A 25,893-nucleotide genomic window follows, 5' to 3' on the forward strand; every position below is an offset into this window, starting at 1 on the left:
ATGCCATTTGAGCAGCATATTTTATAAATGAAAAAAAAAACATTCAACCATAGCTTAAGAATTATTTGATGGAACTGAGTCTTTTTCTGTACTTGTAGTGGCAGATCTTTTCCATTTTCAGGTGCTGCACACCTTAAATAACTGCAATGCCAGTTTCCTATAGGTGTTATTAGGCCTTTTAACAGTACAACTGGCGAATCCCTATGCACTCACTCCTCCCCTGCTCCCTTGCACTCTGGAAAATTTGGCAACCGAGGTATTCGACATCACAAGTGTGCACCTTTACAGTCCAGGGACTGTGATAGTGGCAGTTCTCTAGCAACAGTCTGAAGCTGAAATTCTCTCTCTCTCTTTTTTTTCTAGACTCACTTGATCCTGTTGCTGCTTCGCCAGCTCCATTTGCTGGCGTTGCTTCTCGATCTGTGACGCAGCGAGCTTCTTCTGCTCATCGTGGGCTGCCAGCAGCTGCTCCCTCAGGCTGGTCAGTTGGTTAATCATGCCCATGAGCTGCCTCTCCTTCTCCGCTAGGCTTTCTGGTGTCCCTGCAAGGAAGCGCACGTTTGAGGAGGCAAACTGCTCTGCGGGTGGATGGTAATAACCAGGGGGGGCTGGATTAACCCTTCTCTCCCTCCCACCTGTGCTGTGAGGTATGACCTTACAGAAGGTAATCCTGGAAATAAAATTAAGGATGAAAGCTACTGATAAGCATAAATACAACCGAATTAAGCTGTGCCACAATTACAAGGTAGCTGTTTCTTTGAAATGTTCCAACACGTACAGGTCAGAACTAGGTGTTAATCAGCAGTGCGAAGTTGAATAAAGTTGGGGCTCAACTTCTCTTCTGGCTGTGCTGCTGCTGTTGAGATGGGCTCATCTGGTTATATTAACAATTTCAATGGCAGAAAGAAATGCAAATAACAAGTTATCACACCAATAAGCCATTGTTACAGCTACCAACTACTACATGCTTTGGTATTATTCACCTATAAAAGAAAGAGAAAGGAATGTAATTAATGACAGAACCTAAATAACTTGTTGTTAATTGTTTTTAATCACATAATCGTATTTCGTAATGCCTATAAGTGCATCTCTGCTTCTGATGCTCTTTTTCACTTTCACTCATCTTCAAAATAGCTTATCCCAGACACTAGAAAAATCAAAGCCCAACCAAAGACAAAAAGCACACAGAAATGCTAGTACACAAACAACAGCACTGTTCCTTTAGAAAACAAAGATTCTAAAGCAGCTCCTTTAGATCCCTAGAACTTTCATTTTGAAAGATTTTTTATATCTCTGCTGTTAAGAATGGTGTAATGTGCTGTTCCAATGTTTGCTTGTTTGTTGGGCTTATACTGTATATCTAAAAGTGAAACCCTTTTTCTAAAGGTGTGAAAGCTCATTAGCACTGCCAATCCTTTGCAAATGATGAGAAATGTTATATGAATAGCAAATTATTGTTTCACAGAAAACAAAGTACTATATTACAAAAAGCAACTACAAGTTTTCAATAACCACACTTACAAAATCACAGTGTAGGATCCTATGTTTGATAAGTGAAAACAGTTTTGTACCGCTCATATCGTTACTGTTTCTGTATAATCTTTTGGTTTCCTCTAATTATATACATTTGGCTTCCTAAATCTTATCCTACTGTTGCCTCAAATTTGTAGAATTGCTCAGGAAGACTATCTCACTGGGTGGTTCTGACAAAATCTTAACTAAGATGCTCTTCCAGTTATATGCTTACCTTTTAGTGTGCCCTTGAGCATATGTTTAGCATGAACTGACCTATAACCCACAACAGCAAATAACACATGTTCACCTTTGAACTTTCTTAAACTACTGGCAGATCCAACGTTATCCTCAATATAATTTACATTTACCAAAAGAAAAAAAAGATATATTAAAGTGTGATTACCCTTAACATGTGCAGATATTTCTATAAAAAAAAAGCCTGTTAACACTGTTATTCTCAGATAACATACAGAAATATATGCCGTGTCTGTGTTAAATTTATTGGCCATCTTGAAATGTACACCTTCTCCTTTTTATTCCATCTTTCGACTGCAGTAATACAAACACCCATTGTTTCACAGAGAGCTTAAAAGCCAGTACCTTCAGCAAAGCTACATTCCTAGGCATTAAAAAAGAGTCAAGCAGGCTGCACAGCCCTAGTGACCCCACAGGAAGGTGCCAGTGAAATCCATTTGTCCCCAGAGGTCTCTCCCTCCCCACAACCCCACCACCAACAATGGACAATAAATGCAACTGTCATGGCAGACTGCAGGAAAAATAAACTAGCGGCTGTTTTAACAGCTTACTGACGAACCTTTCAGATGTGTGTGCATTTGATGATGACTGAAACAAGAAAGGACCTTATGTTAAAAATGTCAAGCAGTGGAAAAGAGGGGGGTGATGTGTGTGTGTGGGGGGGGGTGGGGTGGTGGAGGAGGGATAAAAGAAATCTTTCTTTCAGTGGCAGTCCCCCAGCCAGGCTGGGAGGAATGTGGATTGTCTTTGGAGTTAACTCGCAGGGAATCTGCTTTCATGCTTAACCTGAAGAGAAAAGGAGTGCTCTCCATGGCACTACAAGATCACAGGGACTTTGTGATTTATTGTCTGTTAAACACCCCCTGCTTCCCTTGCTCTGTTTCCCAGTACTTTCACTTGCTCTAATGTGATCTGGGCACATACTGTGCCTCTTATCATGGAGAACCAAAGCAACTTTACCTGCATGTGGAATGTGTACAGCTCATCCTACATGCATTCTTCTGCTCCCCACCTAATTTCATCTACAGTATCTACAATTACGGGTAACCAGCTCTGGGAGAAAAAAAAATCAATTAAATCATATGGCAGCTTCCCATTCTGCAGGTGCCGGAAAAGGAAAGGATAAATGTTTTTAAAATAATTTCGCTCGGCTGCACATTTTCGATTCAGAAAGTCCTTTTTTAACTCCCGAAGGAATTAGTGAGGACACACAACGTTAGTGCAAAACTCTTCTGCTGCAGTTGATGCTAAATCCCCTTCTCTTTCCTGTAAAAGCAGCCGTGGCTTAAATGATTGTCAACATCCAGCATAAGGAAATTCAATCAATTTCATAAATCTAACACAATATGTCTTGGTTGCCGCTGACTCAGTTTTCTGTCATTTGGAGCGTGCTGAAATGAATGGTCCCCAATTATGATCTGAAGTTAAAACCGAATGCCTCCACGCAATCTACTTTGCCATCAAACTTTGCGGTTCAAAAGTTCCTCATTAGACCATAAAGTTTCAGTGTTCAAGTGTTCAGTGTTTGTTTTTCTAGCACATATTTCAACTTTTATTAACCTCTGATAGGCATACTTGCACATTACAATACTGCACAATGATATGATTGTTATTTAATGTGGGCTAAAACACAAAATCACTTCCAGGTCCATTGATACCTTGTTTTTTTTATTTCACATAACTTACAACCTTCATACAAACCCCGAAAGAGAAACATTTTAAAGACATAACAGTGATAACACAATGAACCGGATAATGCTGCTTAGAAATTCAAGATCAGATTTAGTTCTAGGGTTTTGATCTCCACAACACCAAACAGTTCCAAACTAGAAGCTCGTTAAGTAAATGGTAATTTAATTTCCAAGCATATATGGAGAAATATATGTTTCCTGTTTCAATTAATGTTATAGACAACTATGACTCTCAAACTTAAAATATCAAAATTGTGTGCAAAATGTTTTCTTAAAGTGGTCAATTTACTGCAAGTAGAATTTGTTAAATAAAAAATAGTGTATGACAATGTTTCAAATGAAGCACTTTCAGCGAGGTCCAAATAGTATCTAAGTTATTTCAGCCTTACCACCTTTACAAAGTAGTTTATCAGACACTGAGGAATATCAGTTTAAGAGTGTTGCCACTTTAACTATCAGCGTGTTGTCACAGAGGCAACCAAGAGAGACATTACTCTGTCAACTGTAACATTAACAAGAGATTAAATAAAGACAGATCTGTTGAAACACAAAAAGTAGGCAACGTTTTCTCTGAAACTAACGTCTTGCCAGAGGAGTGGACTGAACAGGTGAGTACTTTAACTTCTTGAGAGACCCCCCAAAATTATTCTCAATCTTTTTTATAGAACAATAAAAAAACAGAATATAAATATAAATTTCCCCAGAACTTTTATAAATATTGCATTAATGCCTCGAAAAACTGTAATTTTAAGACCTTCTTCATCAATCATGTCACAGAATGTTCATAACCATTTTGCACTTGACTAGCCGATCAATAACTGGTTTCCTCAGACTAACAAATATCCTTAGGCAGGTTATATAACTAAGTGCTGCTTCCATTCCATAGTAATTAACCAATCTGTAACAATGTAATACTTGTCAAAAACCCCAAGAAACTAATTAATGTCTGTTCTTAAAAGATAACTCCTTATAGCAACAGTGCTATAAGATAGCTGTGGGCATTTTGCTTTCATTGTGGGTCTTATTTATTTCATTATTTCAGATTTGTCAGACTGATTGCTCTGTGACTATACCAGATGAACTCTAAGCCATACCATAACTCTCAAGCCTTCACTCCAAGAGGTACACAGCACACCTATGCTGGAAATGTAGTTTAACATGTGATACAGTACCAGCCTCTCATTGTAAGGTATTAAGTGTGGCTGTTTGCTTTTGTTTGTAACTGCCAAACAACTGTACAAGCGAGAGATATTTTTTTCCTAAACTATGTCCTTTGGCAAAGCTACATCTCCCTTGAACAATAGTACTGTTCATTACAATCATCATCGTCATCCTCATCATCATCTGTAGAGTTATGTAAAAAATCTCCAGTTCAATCTTTTTTGCAGGAAAAAAAATCAACAGATTTCATTCTCATGTCAAGTGCTTCACTCACAAACTGCCTACATGATTTGGATGCAGCTCCACGTTGTTGGTATGAATACAGCATATTTTTGGATCATTTCAAAATAATACATGGCTGTCTAAAAAATATTTATTTGAAAGATTTTTCTTTCTCTCTGACTTTCCATTCGTTTTTTTTTCTCCAGCTGGTATTTTTTTTCTAAACTGAGCAGGACACGTCTGCAAATAAAATGTCATCACAGTAGGAATACTGTGTGCAGTTTTTTAATCAATTAGTAAATCGTACAAATGGACAAAAAAAGGAAATGCTTCATTGATGAAAGCTTTTCAGTTTATTGGGACCAGATCTCCATTAATATGAACTTTCACTGTAGCCTTAAGACTTTGCTGTAGAATCAAATAGGCCTCAAGTGTTACTATTATATTTTAATTTACTGTTATATTTTCTCTTAATGTTATTGTAACATACACAATTTATTTTAATTCAGCATTTGTTGTGTTATTATGCGATTTTTCTATTGTTCCGCTCAGCTACACACAGTTTTCTTTTTATTTTTATTTTTTTTATTCTCTCCCATACAGCAGCCTGCACAAAGTAGGGAACCCCCACAGATATTAACAGTGGGACAGGTTTGTAAGTGAAATATAAATTACCTTTAATTTCGCCAAAGTTCCCTGATCCCATTGCAAGGAGCTTGTCCTTCCAGTCTTTTGATAGAAGCTTCTCAATGCTGGGTGTTTCTAAGGAACAAGAAATAAAGAAAAATTAAAATGGACTACATCACAATAAAGCTCATTTAAAGTCCATTTGCTGTAATAAACACTATTTCCCCCCCCAAGTTCCTCTTGCTAATGGCTTCATCAACAACCAGATAAGAGAAAAAAGAGAAGCATGTTTTATCACCTGCTGTTAGAAAATCATTAGCCCCTTCTTCCATGAAACAAAGCTCTTGTTAATGCAGGATGACAATGGATACATTATGAAGCCGCGCTTTGTTTTTCTAATAGATGCAAGGTCTTGCTTTTTTTCTAATTGCTAACCTGCCAAGGACAACTTATCAACAGAGCTAAAAGAAAATTAAAGAGAAAAAAGGCTGTGCTGATATTGCAATGCAAAGAATCAATTTTCTCTTTTATGGGGCGAATTTCATTAAAGTATCAAGGCTTTAAAAATTCTCCAGTGGTGACAGACATTAGTATCCCCAAGTACCAAGTACTGTCAGGAAAAATACTTTCTTCTTATCACCTGCACAAAATGTCTGAGAAAACTCTTTATCAGTTTCAACAAGTCTTTATACACCAATATACATAATAAAAAACACATGCAGACTTTATGTAAAAGTTTCAGGTTAGTGTTGGCAATGCCTTGTAGCTATTGTACCAGGTATTACCAGGCAAATATTCTTGTAAATAATCAATAGTCTTTACTGATCGCAATACGTCAATTCGATTTCTTAATAATAGCAAGGAGACTTTTACAAATATTATAAGGATTTTAGAAATGTTAAAGCTGGTGATGATCTATTTTAATCACTTATATACCCCCTGTTTAAGCCTTCAAAGGACATCTATTTTTAATATAACATATGTCATACAAAATTCAGTGTTCACCTACACAGTTTCTTAATGCACCAATCTGCTAGTCTCTCAAAATGAGGAATTTGTGTTTAAAATTTATCCATTTGCTTAATTATTCACTAAAAAAATCAATAATGTAGCCTTCTAACAGTATCATCTGGATTCGTTCCCTGCCACAATTTCAGTTATTTGCATATTTTTATTCTCCGGAATTTGCATATTCCCCTTCACTGTTACAGTATCTTTTTAATGACAGTTGCCTTTCACTTTATATAATGCAGCATAATTTATTGGTTTGTCTCCCTAATACATAGTGAGTATAGTGTACAGACCTATACATTTAGCTTTTTGTCAAAATAAAACAAAATCATTGTTTTAACAATTCTTGTTTTATAGCCTGCCTTAACAGTAGTCAAAATGAATGTATTATTCAGAAAACAAAACATTTTTTCCTTATTCATACTTGTTTTTTTTCAATCTTTCTTTTCATATTACAAGAGAACATTGAAAGAGTAAGCAATTCAAAATAAACACAATTAAGATTTAAAAGTAACAGCAAATGCAGAACAGTGCTGCCAAAGACAAAGCAGAATTCATATTTTTTTCTGGCACTTTTAGCAATTTTTTGTAAGTTTTACTCTTGGGATTTCCAAGACAGGAGCCCTTTTGTACTCTCAAAATAGCAAGTGTATGCTCTGATGCTTTTGATAAAGTCTCCAGCAAAATCTTGAACAAAAAGGAAAACTGTCAAAGAAAAAAATAAAATGTGGAACTGGACATGCCATTGGTGGAGGGCCACAGTCTTCTAAAAGACAGCGAAGAAATCTCTGCAAAGCGAGAAGGCGGTTCTTGAAAATCTATAGCAATTTAACAATGGGCTATCAAGCCTCCAGGCACTAGAGGCAGGCCATTCTACTTTTAAAACCATTGTCTTCAATGCCTGTGACAAAGCTTTTCCCTGTAGCCAGACAACATTTTCTTTCATAGAACAGAGAGAAAGAGATCTGGAATTTTTAGTCTGGTCTTTAGATGCACACAGATGAAAGCATGAAAAAGCTGCTCTTGAAAAAGATGCACACAACCATATACATGGCACATTATTCAGTCATCAGCAAGAATCAAAACTGCGCCGAGCTATCATTTATTGACAGTGCTATCGCCTTGCATTACTTAGGAGTGTCATGAATTAAAATTCTAATACTAATTCATCATTAATATTCAGAAATAAAGCTTCTAACATAAAAGACAAATAATAAATATACATGCATATACATGTTGTTACATAATGTTTAAATAACATTCTCGGGTTCACCATCAAATTATTGTGTGCGCTGTAAATGTAAAAAAGGTAAATGGTACAAATACAGCAATTTCTTGACTTTGTTTCTAAACACAGGTTCCGTTGTCCAGCAAATTAAGACAGATCCTATTCTTTTGGGCTATCATTAGCAGTAGGATTGCGGGGAGGTGCAGTAGTGAGTTAGGGAAAAGGTGTTTAAGGACATTCTTAAAAACATGCACATACACACACATAACTTAGCAACTTACAAGAAAGCTGTTTTAAAGCAAGGTTAGTCCCCTTTGGATCGAAGACCAAAACTCCTCCCGAGAAAGAGCAGGTTTTAACAACTACGCTTCTTTTTCTCTCTCCTAAATTGTCGCCTCAGAGACAGATAAACGATTGCCGCTGTTGCTGCTGCTCATGTCAGTGAGGATACAATAATAATAAAAGAAAAAAAAGTCATCCCTCTTGCCAGAAACCACAACTTCCGCCAAGGAGTGAAGTATTCGCTATATGGACACTCCCCTCCAATCTTCAGTCTTAAAGGAATCCCTGTGTAAGTTCTGGCCTTGTACAATCTTCTCCTGTCAGCAGTCTTACAGGGGGTGGAGTATGGGAGGCTGCTGTAGAATATTCTATTACTGGGACAGAAGATGGCCTAACCCTTTCAAGTTAAAAAAAACATGAATTTCTTGCAGCTGTATTAGAGTCCACATTATTTGACCAATAGTTAGCAGTGCTCCTGTTTTTTTTTCTCTTGACAGCTGTCTTGCTATCATCCCAACAGGTGCTATTAGCCACCCCTCCTCCTCTCAATATCCCCCCCTTGTCAAACAATGGCAAAGGCTTTTAAGCCAAAGAGCTTTGACAAGTGAGAGGGAACAACAAATGGCTATGCCCTGCTTTTCTCCTGGGGTCTCTCTGCAGCCCAGAGTAATAGTTATTATTTTTATTTATTAACATTGCTGCCATTGTCCCCAGTGACAGCCGGGGCATTTTAACTATTAATAAAAATGGAAGCAGTTTTTTTTATTTGGGGGGGGAGGCCTGCAAAGTGCAACGTTAATGAATGCTGTCCATTTCAAACTGGATAATTTATACTGTGGATAAAGGTGGCTGAAGATGTTGTAACCAGGAATGTGAGCAGATAAGACAGGGGCATTTCAAATGCCAAGGCAACATGTACCTGAGCAGTGGAGCTGGGGGGCTTTTGGCTGGTACAATCTATGTATGCTCTTTATTTGTGTAAAAGGGGCTCTGGGAAACATTAAAATTACAACTGTAATAATTCAAAATAATTCCTCGTGCTACATTAAATATTTTTATTAATGTCTACCTTTGAAAGTTACATTCTTCGTGGCAGCAATAACAGAGATTATAGACTTTAAACTAGCTGCAGTTACACTAGAAGAGACAGTAATGGTATTACACCAGTTTCAATAGTCTTAGTTGGATGGAAACTGAAGACAGATTGACAGGCCAAAGAAAGATGAAAAAGGCAACATAGCAGTCCAACACCCTAGTTTGCTGCGCAGTGCTAAGAATTACCACATGGGAAGGAACAGTTGTCTCGTGTAAAGAAAAAATTGAGCTTTCAAAAAATGAATCACATTTTACTGAAAAAAGAAACAGTTGAGTTGAGATATTTCTATGATGCGGATCTTACTGAGCTCAAGAATTCAACACTGTTCAGGAACAACTATTCAATTTTTTGCAATAGCAGTACACAAACTGCCGAAGTATAGAGAATTAGTTTTTTTTAGCAAAAGAACAAAACATTTGTTTCAGATGTGTGTTAAGACGTAGTCAGATGGATTACTATTGCTGTTGTAGAGTATTCACTGTGTACCAGAACCAGTTCTGTCCCACATAAAGCGTGACACAATAGAGCATTATTGAGTGTATTCACAAATATACTTTTGGAAGTGTTCTGTAGCACTGGTCTTGACTACAAATTCCTTAACATGGTTACAGAATCACTTATCAGATCCATCCATCCGTTTTCTAACTGCTTCCTCCAATATAGGGTCGCGGGGGATGCCAGAGCCTAGCCTGGCAATCAATGGGCACAAGGTGGGATACACCCTGGACAGGACAGCAGTCCATCGCAGGGCAGACACAGACACAGACACGCACACACTCACTCACACCAGGGCCAGTTTCCCCAGAATTCAATGAACCTACCAAGCTTGTCTTTGAACGGTAGGAGGAATCGGAGCACCCAGAGGATACCCACGCAAACACAAGGAGAACACACAAGCGCCATGCTAATATCACCCAAGGAATTGAACCCAGGACCCCAGCGCTGAGAGACAGCAATGCTACCTATTTGCACAATATGAGTGAAATATGTCAGATTTGATTCAGAGCTCCTGCCAGTTACTAAGGCAGTCCAACTAGATTCTGCCCTGGGTTCTGTTCTTTTCTCCTTCTGTAATAACAGTACTGTTGAGGCATCAGGGAACTCTCTTATCCAGATCTATGCCAACAACCACTTTATACCCACCTAGACCCAATTAATCTACAGACACAACAAACTTGTCTTTCTATGAACATTGTATTCTGCTGACCTCCAAATTCTCCTTTAGTAATGGTCATTACATTTTTTTATTATAGGTAAGATAAAGTAATATAAATATAAATAAAAATATTTTGGTATCATTTTGGATACAGCCTTAACATTTATGCCAATAATAATATGTATTAATATATCAATATATTTTTACAGAGCAAACTACAGTATACTGTCAGAATTCCTCAGTAGTTAAAGGATAACTCTCAGGCTGTTGATATCACTATTTGTTCTAGTCAGCACAAAGAGCAAAAACAACTTTGAAGCTTCGAATGTATAGTATGTGCACTAAAGTCTGTATTGGGCTGTATTTTCTTGATATTAACAATGTAACCGTTTTGTGATCGCTATCATTGACAGAAAATATCTTATCGGTGCTTCATCGTACATAGTGAAACACTCGGCAAAAAAAAGCGTTGCAACCAAGATGTTCTCTTTTAGAATTTGTGCTTGTTGAAAAATACTCACATACAGTATGTACACACAGCTTCACAAAACGGAAAAAAAAGTATCTTCCTACAGCAGCAAAGTTGTTAAACCTAAATACTGTCCTCTTGACTTGGAAAAAAAACTTCAAAGCTCAAAGTCATTTTACCTATCACTGGTTTAACCAGAAATAATTAAGCATTAACTAAATTACGCACATCTGTGTAAACAGTTGCATTGTTTAAAAAAAAGACTATAGCAAGGGTTCAACATTAGACAGTGCAATAATTTGGTTTTGAACTCAGCAAGGACTCGGGTGACTAGGGTTTCAATAAAAAAGCTTTTGTAGTGACACAGGCTTTTCCTTTCTTCCTTTTCTCTCTCTTTTTTTTACTTCAAGACCAAAGATGCCTGATGAGTGACAAGGGCAAACTCCAGGATCACCTAAGAATTGGGAATTGTGGACTAGTGTTACAAGGAATTTAATAGATCAGAAAGGCACTGATTGGGAAAACAAGGCCATTATTCAGAAAGCCCTTTTGTGAATAGACACATGGGATACCAGAACAACAAATGGCCTAATCCATGGAACATGTAAGGCTACCTTGTGAACTAAATTCTCTATGGTGTAAGATAAATATTGTGCCTGGAAAAAAGCACAGTCTTGTGCTAGAATGAATTTGCCCACTGTGGGGCAGTATGTTGACTTCATGAAGGTGCCCATCATGCTGATCTGATGGATCTGATGAATGCTCAGGCACATTAGTTAATATCTGCTGATCATGCTTTTCCTAAATTGAGTAATTGAGGACAGAAAAAAGTGCTGGCTGAAGGCTTTTGTCTTGGAGACGAAGAAAGACGAATTCACCTGGCCAGCAACTTGAATGGCCTGTGTAGGCATGAGGAGCAGAAAGAAAAGGAGAAAATCAATTAAATTCATGCAAACAAATACTCTTGATTAAATCAGTGGGAGAGAAAATACATCAACAAGAGGTTTAATAACATTATTTATACACCACGCTCCCAACAGTTTGGAATCACTGTAGCTCCCCAGCAGGCAAACATGTTCAGTTACAAACTCATTTATCTGCAAATAAGCTGTAGGAGCCATTTCAGTCTAGGTTGAGATCAATGAATAGTACAGAAACTGCTCTTGTTAGGATTACTAATGATCGGCTGATGACTGCTGACTCAGATTTTTTATCCATTCTTGTCTTGCTGAACAAGTGCTGATTTAATACTGTTGATCATACCTTTTGTCTGGATAGATTAGATGGGGCTCTCTGTGTTACTGGAACTGCTTTGTTGATATTTAAAGTTTATTTAACTCATATAAAACAGTTTGCTCAAATTGGGTATCATTCCTCCTACACAAAATTGGTCTCTTTCGGTGTCCATCAAGGCTCTATTCTTGGACCAATGCTTTTTAGTACCTATGTTGTAACACTGGATCAGATTCTTTGTAGGTTTGAAAATGGCTTTCATTTCTATGTTTATGACACAAAAATCTTTGTTTGCATGAAAACTGATCAAACACTTTGTCGTCTCACACTGTTTAGATGATGGTAAAAAATGCAACAACACCTTGTACATCCATAATCTAACAAGACCTTTGTTACAAAGGAACGGGAAAAGGTTTATTCCATGCTGAAAGGAAAAGAAAAGAGACACAACGTTGAAGCTGTGGAGCCTCCTTTAAACCTCTGTTATGCTGATTGGCTCTCCTTATCAGCTCCACAAATGTGTCATCCTTTTGGTACTTGTTTCACTGTCAATGGTCCTGGAATCAGTACAAATATTAAGGTTGAGAATCTTGGTGCCATCTTTAATCCAAGCCTTGTATTTGAATTACATGCTCATAATGTTCTGAAGGTGTCTTTTTATAATCTTTGTAACATTGCTCATATCTATGGTGTTGAAATCTGAAAAGCTAATACGTGCTTTTCCAGCATTGTAACACAGCACCTTCTGGCATGTTTCCAAACGTGTTCTGAACAAGTTGCAGTGCATTCAGAAGCAGCTGCTTGGATCTTAACGTAAAACGTGCGAGTATAAAGCTTACCTGTTTTGGCTTCTTTCAATTGCCTCTCTGTGAGATTAAGAACAAAAATCGAAACACTGCTACTCAAGTTTATGGATTTGAAAGGTTCAGCTCCTTACTATATCCTGAATACATCAGTGAACTGTTAACTCCCTATACATCTACACATCATTTGCACTGTTTGGACTCTGGCTTTCTGTCAGTTACCAAATCGAGGCTTGAAATACTGCTGCTCCAAGGTTGTGAAATGATCTTATCAGACCTTGCAAGTCAGTCAGCCCTACCGAATCCTTACTTAAAACTACTTTTATAATCTAGCCTTTTTAATTCAGTTTCATTTTCTGTATTAATTTGTGTATACCTCTCTCTTTCATTGACTGGTTTAATGTTAAGCACTTTGAGATATAACATCATGAACCCATTTAATATAATCAAATGATATGTACAGAAAAAAGCTTTTTATTGTTATTATGATCGCCAGCCACAACATTAAAAATGCAGGTCCTGCACATGTATTACACTATCATTTATTGCAGTTTTTAAACTGATAAACTGGGTAAGGGTTATTTGTTGGTGCTATTTATTCCATTGCATATAAACGTTCAATACTGCACACTTCCTAATACCTGATTAGACTTTTTGTTATATACCTATCCCTGTAATTTGTCTCAACAGCATATTTTCCATCAATGATGCTACCACTCCTCCATTTCAGAACTGATAGGAATGAGTAGTTAGGTCTAGAACCCTTGCCAAATGTTTTATAATTGAGCTAGATACCTAGACAGATGGTCAGCCTGCTTTGGAGAACAGATTTTTAGATTTTTAAATAATACATAAAGGAATGCCACAGCCCATTCAGTAACAGAAAGTGTAATGTTTAAACCCTTGGTACACTAAATACAATGTTATATTATTTGAATGGCTTCGTGGAGCTCTCTAAGATATTTTCATAATGTCCCACAAGCTTTCCGTGGGTATTTAAGTGTTTTACCCAAGACTGATGATATGAAGGACGTCTTTTCATATGACCAATTCAATGAATCTGTATTATGCTGGAGCTTACGTCGGGTAATAAACATGCTCCAGACCTTACAAGCTCTGTAGTAAAAATTAGAACCCGTTTAAACACGGCATGTTATGTTTGTAATAAAGACAAATTGGAAAAAAAAAATTGTTTATGCTAAATCAAAATGCTGACATACATGAAAAACATGAAAGAAAGTTAAAAATACTCCAAACATCACCAGAACCTTAACTTATACTGAAAGGAATCCGACACCAGTTTTGAAGTATGCGTATTCCATGTGTGGGCTTTGCTCTAGTGAATCATACAGAAGTTCAAGTTCTTTTTCCTGTTATTTTTACATTTTGAATGCACAGTTTTGCTTTCCACACGTGGTTTTATAGATCAACTGATGTCTGGGTAGCAGTATTACAACATAAAATAAAAAGAAAGCTTGTTCTGACCTTAACATATGCAAATGTGCGGGAAAAGCCACACCATTTTATATAACTGAAATGTGTTTGAAGTAAATTTTTACTCTACCATCCGTTCAAAGCACTAAAAATATATGATTATGGTGTGATGGTGGTATAAAAACAGCCCATTCATAAACTGCCAGCTTCTTTTCCCTCAAAACAAAACTTTTAACAGGGGGCGAGGAGCCCAGAAAATGAATTCTTTCAATTTGAAAATTGAGCACACTTTGCACACTGTATCCTGTACTTTTTGATATGAGGGTTGATGTGCTCTTACTGCGCTCAGACCATCCTTTTCCCTCAGACCTGTAGATCCTGTCTTTCAAAGAGATGTTTTTTTTAACTCAATTAGACGCAGCAGTAACTGATGGTTAGCAGTTTCATATCAAGCACAGACTTATAATACCACATTTAATAGCCACATTTGCTTGACAATTTTGAAGCAAATGTATTCCATTTAATTAATGTCTGTTTTGATTTATGCAGTAAAATGATTCACTGTACCGCTGAAATTAAAATTTATCTCTCGCCACACAGACAAAGATGTGACACTGAATGGCTCGTGCAAATAACCCAAGTTTCAAAATTTTCTCAGTTGAGAGTACAATCCAAGCATCACAACAGGACTTCATTTGAGGCCTCATTTATAATAAAGCAAGTAATGGGAGAAAAGCAAAGTGACTGCTTCTTTTTAGTACTTTTACAAAGGTCTAGAGAAAATTCTCACTTGATTATTCACGTAAACCAGTGTAACTCATAATTATTTTTACTTTCAATAAATTAAACAAAAGGTAGTTCAGGTGGCTGGTTACATTGAACAACAATGATGGCAGATCAGAATGTCAACTTAGCCTACTGTTTATTTCAAGAAATGTCATTATTTACAGACGCAAGGTAATTTATAGAAGAAGCCTGGCTATTGGCTTTAAAGAAAATACATATCTGATTCATATGTTTATCTTATATTATATAAATATGCATATCTTATATTATGTACTACATAATCATGGCCCAGGGGGAATGGGGGTGCAAGGGCCAACATTTTTCTTGACCATCCAACGCTGGAGGTGGAGGTGATGTGGTCAGCATCACGGTCCGGTCGACCTATTACCCCCAGAAGGATTAACTCCCATTTGGAAGTTTGGAAAGCAGGCTTCTCCTTGTTTCTGCTGTTTCTTCTGGAAGGAATTAGAGCAAGCTACATCGCTTGCCCCTACCTGGGATCAAACCCAGGACCTTCTGGTCAGGAGCGAGACGCCCTTGCCGTCTGAGCTACCACAGGTCCCCATAATATGTGAACACCATTAAAAACACCATTTAAGGGCAACTTTACTGAGGTAGGTCCTTCTTCATAAACAATTTACTTTCCTTCGCTGTTCTTTTTTTTGCTTAAACATTCACCCTGACTCATTGAAAACAGTTAAGTCCATTTTTCCTATTATCTCATATTTGTGAAGCCGGTAGACATTTCGGTTTTAAAAAAAAAAGACAGGGATTCAGCCAGCCCTTTATGTACAACAAAAGGGTCTCTGTCACTGCGCCAGTCCCAGACATAGTGGAAACCAGCCCACAGGAAAAGGCCTGGCTCCAGTATTAGGCCCGGACTGAGTACAGTTACTACATTGACTCGTCTTGGCAACAGGACCCAGTGTTCCTGGCTTTGAGCTGCGAACAGGGGTCAGGATTGAATAACCAATTATACAAGCACTGACTGAGTTTATCTAAGGTTTGCAAACTGCTATAATAGTACAGTATTCACAGTGACTTTTATCCCATTCCAGATATGGTGTCATATCCCCCCTTATGCTCCATTTACATGTCACAACATTATGAAGGAGAATTATATGGTAGTAATACTGTCACATTTAATACCTCAGCTTTGCTGTTAGGTATTCTTGGAGCTAAAGAGAAATTAACATGCTTTTTCCTTTTTCAGACAAGCTAAGTAGGCAAAGGGCTTCTTTTTTTGTTTTGAAATCCTAGATGAGCATTTTCCGTGTAGATGTGCATCTACTTAAGCATATTTTGTGTGTTTATTGTCCTTCAGTAAATGTATAAGATATTACTTTACATACAACACCTAAAAAAAAAACAAATACCGTGCTTGAATCAAAATCTATAAAAGGGATTTATCTTTACATTTCATTAACCATAAAAGAGAAGATTTAGACAGAGATGTTTTCCATCTCTGTTTTTAAATAATTTTACTTGATATGTACCTTTGTATACAAATAACCTTAGTTCTTTCAAAATATGATTAACTCTATAATGTTAAATTAACAAAAACTATTCAGGGATCTCTCCCCTCAAAGTATCTCTCATTAAACATACTTTCTGAAAATAAAAAGATTAACTCTTTGAAAACATTTCTTTGAATTGTATGTGTGAACCACAACATTATATAGAAGAATTAGAGAATAACAAAGCAAACTTTTCTTAGAAATGGGTGTTAGAATGTTTTCCTGTGACAATGTTCTTGCTGACAAAGAAAATTAATGAATACACAGAAATCCAAAGACGTGTTTATACTATTTTTATATTTTTAGTGAAAAACAAGGAAAAAAGGCATTCACATAATTCCCAGCACAATTCAATCACAAGGCTGAAACATTATTATTGGTTATAAACCAGAGCAGCAACTTGTTTTTTTAACTAAAAAGCCTATACTTGGCACCAATAAGAAAAATCCCTATCCTCTCAGTGTATGACAGCTAAGTCCCATCGAAGCAAGAGAAAAACAAGGAATCCCAAGTTCCTTTCTTAACATGAAAACACAGACAGCACGTTCTGTTCATGTTCTTTTTTCAGATGATCATCCAAATTTACTTATTTACAACCTCTGGACTTCAGGCCTCCCTCTTTGAACACAACTGGCATTTCTGAAAGAATTTCCTATTACAGCACAAGCACATGAACTTTCGTGTTTTTATTGTAAGTGTACACAAGCTCAATGGAATAGTTAACACAAGTTGGGGAGAAACGTCCCATCTTGCACACTTCTGCTCATCTGCATATGTAAGTCTCGCACCCAGGACTTTCCTTCGCTGATCCTCACAACTAGGCTGCCCAAACCTAGGCTAGGGTTACACCAAATATTCCAGACAAATATTGCATTGAACAGTATGTAGCCAGACTACTGAATTATTAGTAATACACTATGCGTACAATTAATATCTTTTAAAATACAAAATGGTTGAACGTTTAAAAGCAAATAAAAAATGTCCACAATATATATAACCCACAATTTATTATTTACAAGGCATTTACATTTAACATATAATTCATCATGCATATTTGATATTGTTTTAATATCCTGACATTATTAGCACCGTGGCCAGGATAACGTGTGTGTACAGTAAGAGCTATATGACAGCTATTAGCTATAAAAAGCCAACTGGCTTCTCCAAATTCCTTTTAATCAGGCACATTTTTGCTTCAGCAAATGCATAGTGCATATCAATGCTGTTTTTGATTTTGAGTTTCTAACACCAGTAGCAACAGGAAAAGATTTCCATGTCACCTGTTAATCTTACAATGCCTGACTGTATGTTTCAGACTCTTCAAATGAGCTTGGAGGTTGTAGTGACAAATTGCCATTTAAATTCACTGTCCAACCTCTTATCAGATTCCAGTATTGCAAATAATAAGTGTATTTATAAAATAAATCATGCATTTTGATGGATGATACTCTCATTATTTTATTGTATTCCAGGATTCAAAACTCAGATTTAATTGCAACAAGATACTAATACTGTATTTTTTTGTCAGAAATAAATTAGTGGACTTTATGTGTTGTTCTTCATGTTGAATACAAACCTGCAGGTGTTTGTGAGAATCGTACAATTACTATTTTGTATTTGTTATGACTATATAATATATAATATATATATATAACTGTTTAGGTTAAAAAATACAGAAAATGCAACATTTCCCTCTTGCCCACCTTTTAAAAAAATATTGCCAGGCTTTGCTGGTATTCATTTTGAAAAACCACAGCCTCAACCATAAGACATCCTTGCTTTTGACAAACCGGGATCTGAAAGATGGAGTTCAGCATCCGCCCAGAGAATACAAACTATGAGATGCCAGTTATCTGAATCTTTTAAAATATGCTTTTTCACTGTCAGTTCCATTGATCTTACCAGTTTCCTCAAAACACAACTGCCTATGGCTAGTGTGTGACACCTGCCAGTCAGTGTCTGATATAGACCTAGTCAATTAAGGATCCATCCCTTACCTTACCCAACTATTAAGGCTTCACATCCTGGCCTTTGTAGTATTCCTGCTATTACCTCCCAAGATTGACTTTTATCTCTAATCTCAATTCCAACCAACTGTCAGCAAACCTAAAAGCAGTCTGTTCTTCTAATCTGCCAGTAATGATACCACTGTTCCCAGCTGATAAACATAAAACAAAATGAAATGATAACCATATGAGAGTTGATTGTCAAGAGCCAGGGCAGAGAAAAATAAAAAAGGAGAAAATAATACAGTATTAACCTGTGCCTAATTTTAACCATGTTGAAAATAATATCTCTGTTTCTACCTGATAAATACTGAGACAGACAGGCAAATGCAATAAAAATACATAACTAGAACCTTTTTCTTTTATTGTCATAAATCATTTTACAAAGTACTGTGTCATACAGATTCAGTGGTACCAAAGAGACTCATTCACTTTTCCTGTGATCCTATTTCTTTCCTTGAAATGATTCAGTGTCATGAAAGATACCTTCATCCAGAACATTAAGCGGAGTGTGTAAAGAGATGAATAGCTTTTGGTATCATACTGTGCAGCTGTCACTATTTTAAAACAACTTTATGAAATTTAGTGCAAATTCAACCTGTTTTGAAAACAATGCATTGAAGAGCATCCTTAAGGCACATACAGTTACGTAGAGTAGATTTTATATAGCTTTATATTAACCTCTTGCCTGAAGGTGAAGTAATGTACTGTACAATAGACTTTTTTATCAATTATTGTATCATTCTTAAATTAAGTTCTACCAACAGCACAGTAGTTATTATATAAATAAAATACAGGTGTGAAAGTTGTCCATTTTAAAACATTTGGACACTCTGAACTCCTTTCATTGTGATTTTCTAAAGTTTTTATTGCATTTTGATTGCGACTATTTTGATTAGGCTCTGATATGTACATTAACACTATTTGAATTTAGAACAAACACAACTAGTCTAAACTATTCTGTACTACATTTGACTAGCTCTATGACAAATATAAACTCAGTAGACACTACCAGTTTAAACATAGTAAATATGAAAGAAATACCACATGGTAATTTAATAATATTTTATTTTACATAATTTAATAATTATGACACCTGAAGAAGGCTCCACGGCCGAAACGTTGTGTTCTCTTTCTTCTTTTTTTCAGCATGGAATAAACCTATTACTTGTTCCTTTGCAGCCTACGCATGCTGACGCAGCTACCCACCTGAACTATAATTTAATAATGTTGTCTTCCTTCTTTCAAAAATGTATGCTGCCATTAATCCAAAAATATAAACAAAACAACTAATTTGTTAAAAAAATATGTTCATTATTGTTGCTCTGTTGAATTCAATCAATGTTAATGTTTGCCTTTTTTCTATTTTCATTATTATTATTAGGGAATTAATAAATTGTGGTACACACAAGAACGCAGAAAGTATATGAAATTATATGAAATGACCTTGATGAGATGGTTCTTATAAAAAGCATCAGAACATACTGCTTGTTTTAGTTTCTTTCATAACCTAATGAATATCCTAGTTGAACGGAAGCTACTTGTAAAGCGCTTGGAACCAGAGGGGACTGACTGGGGCTAATTAGTCACAGCAGCCTAACTGTGTCTCCAGTTGTTAGACTAACAAGAGAGTGATAGTTTAGATACTTCAGTGGGTCCTCAAAGTGGAGTTTTAAACCATAATATGTGTTTTGCAGTAAATGGGAAAGAAACGCTTCTACCTTACAGGATAGAGACAAGGCAAACACAGAAACAAAAACAGCCTTTTCATACCTAGAAGCATACTACACTAAATATAGTACCAATAAAGGTTTGTATTTGCATAAGTGTATAAAAAAAGATTTGCTTTGGAAGTCAAGACACAGAAAGAATACTACTCAGTTGGCTGTAGCAGTGAAACACTTTCAGCAGCACTATAATGGAATCAGTTAGGTAGCAACTGTATGAAGAGTAGGAATGCAGAAAGCATTCTGATCCTCTGAAAACTTTTGTTTTCAAGAAACAGAGTGCCGATCTTCCAACATGGTGAGGGTTAAAAGCACTCCCTTTTATGTGCAAATTCCTGTTATCAAAAGCATCCAGTAAAGTAGGCAAAGACATATTTGTTGCTTCGAAACGTACAACCTTGTCTCCTCTATAATGGAAAATTATACTTTCAATCTGTCTAGTAGGCAATAATCCCCCTCTTCACTCTGTCCTTCAAATTGTGCAAATCTATCCAGCAGTTGTCATAGCCTGGGGCCCACAGTCAAAGGCCTACATTCACAATGTTTTATTACATCACTTAAAGGTGACAACAAATGAATAGAATCTGTTTGTCTTGATTCTTGATGTGTTTTCACACACAAAAAAGTGGACAGGATCCCTGTACAGCAAATTGCTTTCAGCTCATTTCCAAGTTTTTCTTCAGAATTCGCCTGTCAAAGTCCCTGACAACCAGTGATGGACCCTGCTTGCCTGACAAATTACTGTTAGCTTATAATTATGAAAAGATTCAAAATAGGAATAGAATATGTGCAACTGCATTTTAATGTTACTCTAGAGTTTGTGGTTGACAGATCAATATTAATATTGTTATTTTTTCATGCTCATTTATTAACTTGTTTACTTTCTTTTTCCTTGAGGTTTCTGTTTGAGGCATTCTATATTGCTTGTGCCCTGCTTGAAAGCAAACTCTCCCGAAATGAACTTTACACTGAACCACTATTCATTGGTCCACAGTTTCTGTATAAATGTTAAAAAAACTATTTTCTATCATGGGAGTATCTGTAACAAGGTTAAAAGGGTCTTTTATCCTGTGATCCAAAAATGATCAAAATTACTTAACAGCTTAAGAGCATGTAGACAAAAATAAATGAAGATTGTTTCATTGTGCAACCAAAATGCAACAATAATAGCTATCCTGAGGTTTTTAACTAGGTACACCAGATACACATATATAAATAAAATATGTACATATTTATATATAATACAGTATGTATATGGTCAGACATTGATAGCCCAAGTTGAAAAAATCTCCTCACAACACACATGCAATCAGACACAAGCACACATATTCCACCCACAAAGTCCTCAAAGACTCGTCACGTTGGAACTTAAAACATTTTCTTTAATAACTGAGCAGTCATAGGGAGTACATGTCTGACAGTGTTTCATCTATGTTCTGCTTGCCCTCAAAATCCATCCAATCGCTACAAGAATAGTCCTTATTGTCCCCCAACTAAAGCTCGGAAATATTGGCAGCCATGTGATAGTCATTATGCTATTGTTAGCGGCGTTTAAATTGTGCAGGAATGCTCTGGAACGCTGATGTTTCAGTGTTTGGTCCTGTGAGAAGCAGCCTTTTTTTGATGTATGCACAAAAGCGGTGTTCCCCAGTTATTCACGATTCAGGATCAAACCCTTATTGGCTTATAAGAATGCATTGCACTTTAAGGTAGACAAAGTATTGTATTTTATTAACGGCAATTTTGCTGTGTTCAAAAGTTTCAGAAGTAATGCACTAGCAATACTTAAGTGTCTGAGAGCAGACAGAAAAGACTGATATGTGTTTAGATGGCTAAGATGGAAAGAATATTTGTATTTGGATTTATTTTATGCATTAGCCTTTATTTAATTTAAGACTGTAAATTGCAAGTATAAAATATTAAAAAGAGGATTAATTTGGCATGTAAGATGAATTGAAAGCAAACCAAGTGTTTTCTCTTATGATTCTAAAGCAGACAAAAAATTAGCTAATTATTGGTGATGGACACTTGGTGTTCTATATTCAAAACACTTAGGTGTTTAAATCCCCATTGTTTATATGGCAATTTAAGCCCATAAGTGTATTAAGTACCTGATACATTAAGGTTATGTAGGCTGCTTAAGAACATAAGAAAGACAACAAGATGAGGCCATTTTTTTGCTAGGCAGTTCATTGTTTCTTGTATTCAACAGTAGGTGAATTTAATTAGCCTTTGCAAACTGAAGACCACTTTGTAAGGATTATAAATGGGTTTCTAAAATCTGTGGTATTCATCACATTTATATTCTTTTTGCATGTTGATTAATCTCCAATCTTATGGAAATGACTGTAACGCAAGAGGCTATATCAGAAATCTATCATTCTATTCTACACATCATATAGCAATACAAATTAGTTACCACCAGTTGTAAACTCCTGTAAATCGTTGCACATACTGTATATCCACATGATGACGATGTTAAAACCCCCATAAGAATGGTGAAATCACCACAAATATATCTTTTGCAAATAAAAATACTGACATTTCACCTTCAGATACAAAAAAAATAGTTCATATCTAGCCTAATATTGTGCAATTATAAACAAGCCGATAATATATAATTAGTGCATGCAAACCTGACATTTACTGGGAAAAGACCACCTGAAAAATCCAAGTGTTTTACTTGTCAAAGTCCTGTCAAGAGAGTTTAGACAGTGTCAGTGTATCTTGTCAAACGGGATTACAAGCAGACAAACACACCAGTAATCAGGTAGGTTGAATGTGCTGCACTTTTTGTCATGCCGCTTTATAAGAAAACAAATTCCCCCATCACGGCCCTCCTTGGAGACAGGAGCAGAGAGACAAATCCAAACACTCAGATTTACCCCTGAGTAAAATCAAAGTCACAGCACAAATGATTTTACACATTAGCTTCTTCATTGAGAAAGAGAGGAATGCCGGCTTCTGCAGAATGAATATGTGATTTACCCAGCACACTTATACTACCTCTTTAAAAATCATTTAAAATCCTATCAAAACGTGAAAATACTGGGATTTAAGTGCTGAACTATTTTGAATATTTGGCCCGCTGTGTTTACTAAAACCTCTTTTGAACCTATTAGTAAAACTATTAGTATTTGCTCAAAACAGTGCTCTTAGATGTACTCTGAAGAAAAAAGACGCAACTTATGTATTAAGATTTAAATATTATTATTCAAATATTCAAAAATGAAAATATTACATACTGTAGATGTAAGAGTGCTTCTTCTGTTCTCCTTGCCTCTTATATGCTATCTGAATGCTGTAGGTCCCAAATCCCCAGTCAAATTTGGGCATTTTGAAACCATTACCTTATTAGCCCATTTCATTATTGTGCTGAATTAACTGTGATTTGCAACTTATGGAAATGCACTGGATAATATTAGTTTAGAATAAGTTATTACAACAAGCACTTCAGACTTCCAGTGAGATTACACAATCAATTAGATGGCTGTTCTGCCCTGTCAAAGAGGATGTCACTCAGCTAAACAGAGACGATGGTGTGCTTCAGTCAACAGGGTTATTAAAAAACACTGAAAAATGATCCCATCAAAATAGACTGTGCAAGGGGAATTAGGTTTTGACTCCATTTCTACAGATAAAGTTATGGCATACTTAGCCAATACAATCTGTACTATATGTTAACATCGTCAGGTTAGGTCTAGCTCCAACAGTCTTTGTGTATTAACAACTCACAGGGTGTGTTTTATCATGGAACTTTATTCATCTGTAAAAAATAAACCAAAATTGCCTTTAACCATACACCCCCCATATCCTGCAAAGCAAGTGCACTATATCAAAGTTACTATTAGAAACACACCCCCTTGTTTGCAGTTGTCCTTCTGTGTATTTCATGTTCTCCATAAAAGTGAAAATTAGTGTGAAAGATTGAAATAATTGAAAAGAAAAATGCACGACGCTGCACAGGAAACTACACCTAACAATTTTTGCTACTGAAGGGTTGTCATTAGCTTTTCTCTCCTTTTTAGATATCCTGGTTCAGACAACCCACAGTAAAGAGGTTTTGAAAACCCCAAATAGTTATATACTTGTACCTAGTAGTTAAAACGAAATTCTTTCATATCCCATGTCCTTAATCAAGACCCTCTAAAAGACAGCAATATTCCAACTGGAATGCACAGCTCAAGACAACACTCGGCATATACTGTAAATTGGGCTTTCAGTTTCAAATAGCCTTTGTTTGTTTAAAATTTAAATACCTGAAATTATGTAACACAAGTTACATGTTGTATATTAGCCTGCCGAAGCTGACGGAGGCACCTATTTTTAAACGATGCATCTTAATCCCTTGTGCATGTACTGTATCAATACTGTTTCTTCCAATGTTTGTACCTAAATACGCAAATTGATAGTTCCACCATTCACCTCCCATTGTCTAAAGAAGTAGTTTCACTTGACGGGATGTATCTCTACTGAAGATTTATCAGTCTATTTTCTTTTTTATCTTTCAGTTGGTCTGTAGTTACTGGCAAGTGGGTTTTACAAAATAATCTTTTGACCATCTAATCAAATTCATACCCAAAATACTAGTAAGATATAGGGCTTTTTTAACATTTGTTAAGCTACGTTTTATGCCTGGTCGCTTCAACTCTCTTCATTTATCCAGTCCCCTAGTGCCACTAACACCCCAGACACACACTACCCTTTATTCCTAACAGATTCTAAAATATGATAAAAGAAACAGAAAAGAAAAACCCCCATCAACAATCACACACAATATCCACAGCCTGGTAAGGGAAAAGAAGCGAAGCCAAATAAAAAAAAAATCTCTGACTTACAGGGCTAATTGAGTTTCTTTGCATGAAAAATGGAATTTTGCTGTGGTATTGTGATGGAGAGATATTGTCGTTTTCTCACAGGAGCCGCAAGTTGGTGGGGGGTTGAGGGGAGGGGGGGGGTTCTATGTTCCACTTCACAGACTGTAATCAAGACGGTTTCAAAGTCTAATTGTTCCACAAACAATTGAGGGATCAAGGCTGCAGAAAAGCATGAAGCCTCCCTAGCAGAGAATGACGTTCGTTCAGTCGGTTCTAAAAGAGTTGTACAATGCAATCTGTACTCCAGGGACAGGGGCTCGGCTTTAGACCCAATTAGGGTCTAAACCCATATCTGGCAGATGGGACTTTTTCACTGTTGCTGCAAACAGGTATTCAGAGCAATGCAATATAATGCTATTGGATCGCTGGGTTGTCCACTACATGTTGCTGGGGAAAATAAACAACACAGCACGTAGCATTAAAAATGGCTTTTACTCATATCCAACCAAACTCTGTACAAAAAAATTACAAAAGTGACACACAGCCGTAGCAATACGAATAAGTAAAATATTACTTTAGAAGGTAAATAAGCAGAAATCAGTGTATTCCAAATGGCAGTATGACCTTAAAGAAATATGCTGCACTAAACAAGACAGATGAAACAAATATTGTATTCATTTAAATGAACCTATCATTCCTGGTGACAGAGGAGTAAAGATAAAAAACATTAAGATACACAAGGCTTAAAAATATAAAGTCAAAAGAAAAAGAACTTTAAAGCAATAAGATCCAAAACTAAATATTGCAGTTCACAAACAGAGCCTTAATTTTCCATTGGAAACAGAAAACAAATAACT

General features: G+C 36.3%; 1 protein-coding gene across 7 annotated transcripts in view; it reads right to left on the reverse strand.

Annotated features, from left to right (window-relative positions):
* sox5 (SRY-box transcription factor 5) overlaps positions 1-25,893 on the reverse strand; it is a 330,663-nt gene that overhangs the window by 65,990 nt on the left and 238,780 nt on the right. For 6 of the 7 annotated variants that reach the window (XM_015352122.2, XM_015352121.2, XM_015352125.2 and 3 more), the window contains 2 exons: positions 5,520-5,606; positions 370-542 (listed from right to left, as the gene is read on the reverse strand). In XM_015352122.2, the coding sequence (XP_015207608.1) occupies positions 370-542; positions 5,520-5,606 (260 nt within the window). The remainder of the gene's footprint in view (positions 1-369; positions 543-5,519; positions 5,607-25,893) is intronic. The other variant, XM_015352119.2, reaches the window with a different exon arrangement.

Source organism: Lepisosteus oculatus, chromosome 7, assembly GCF_040954835.1.
Source record: "Lepisosteus oculatus isolate fLepOcu1 chromosome 7, fLepOcu1.hap2, whole genome shotgun sequence".
Classification (NCBI taxonomy): domain Eukaryota; kingdom Metazoa; phylum Chordata; class Actinopteri; order Semionotiformes; family Lepisosteidae; genus Lepisosteus; species Lepisosteus oculatus.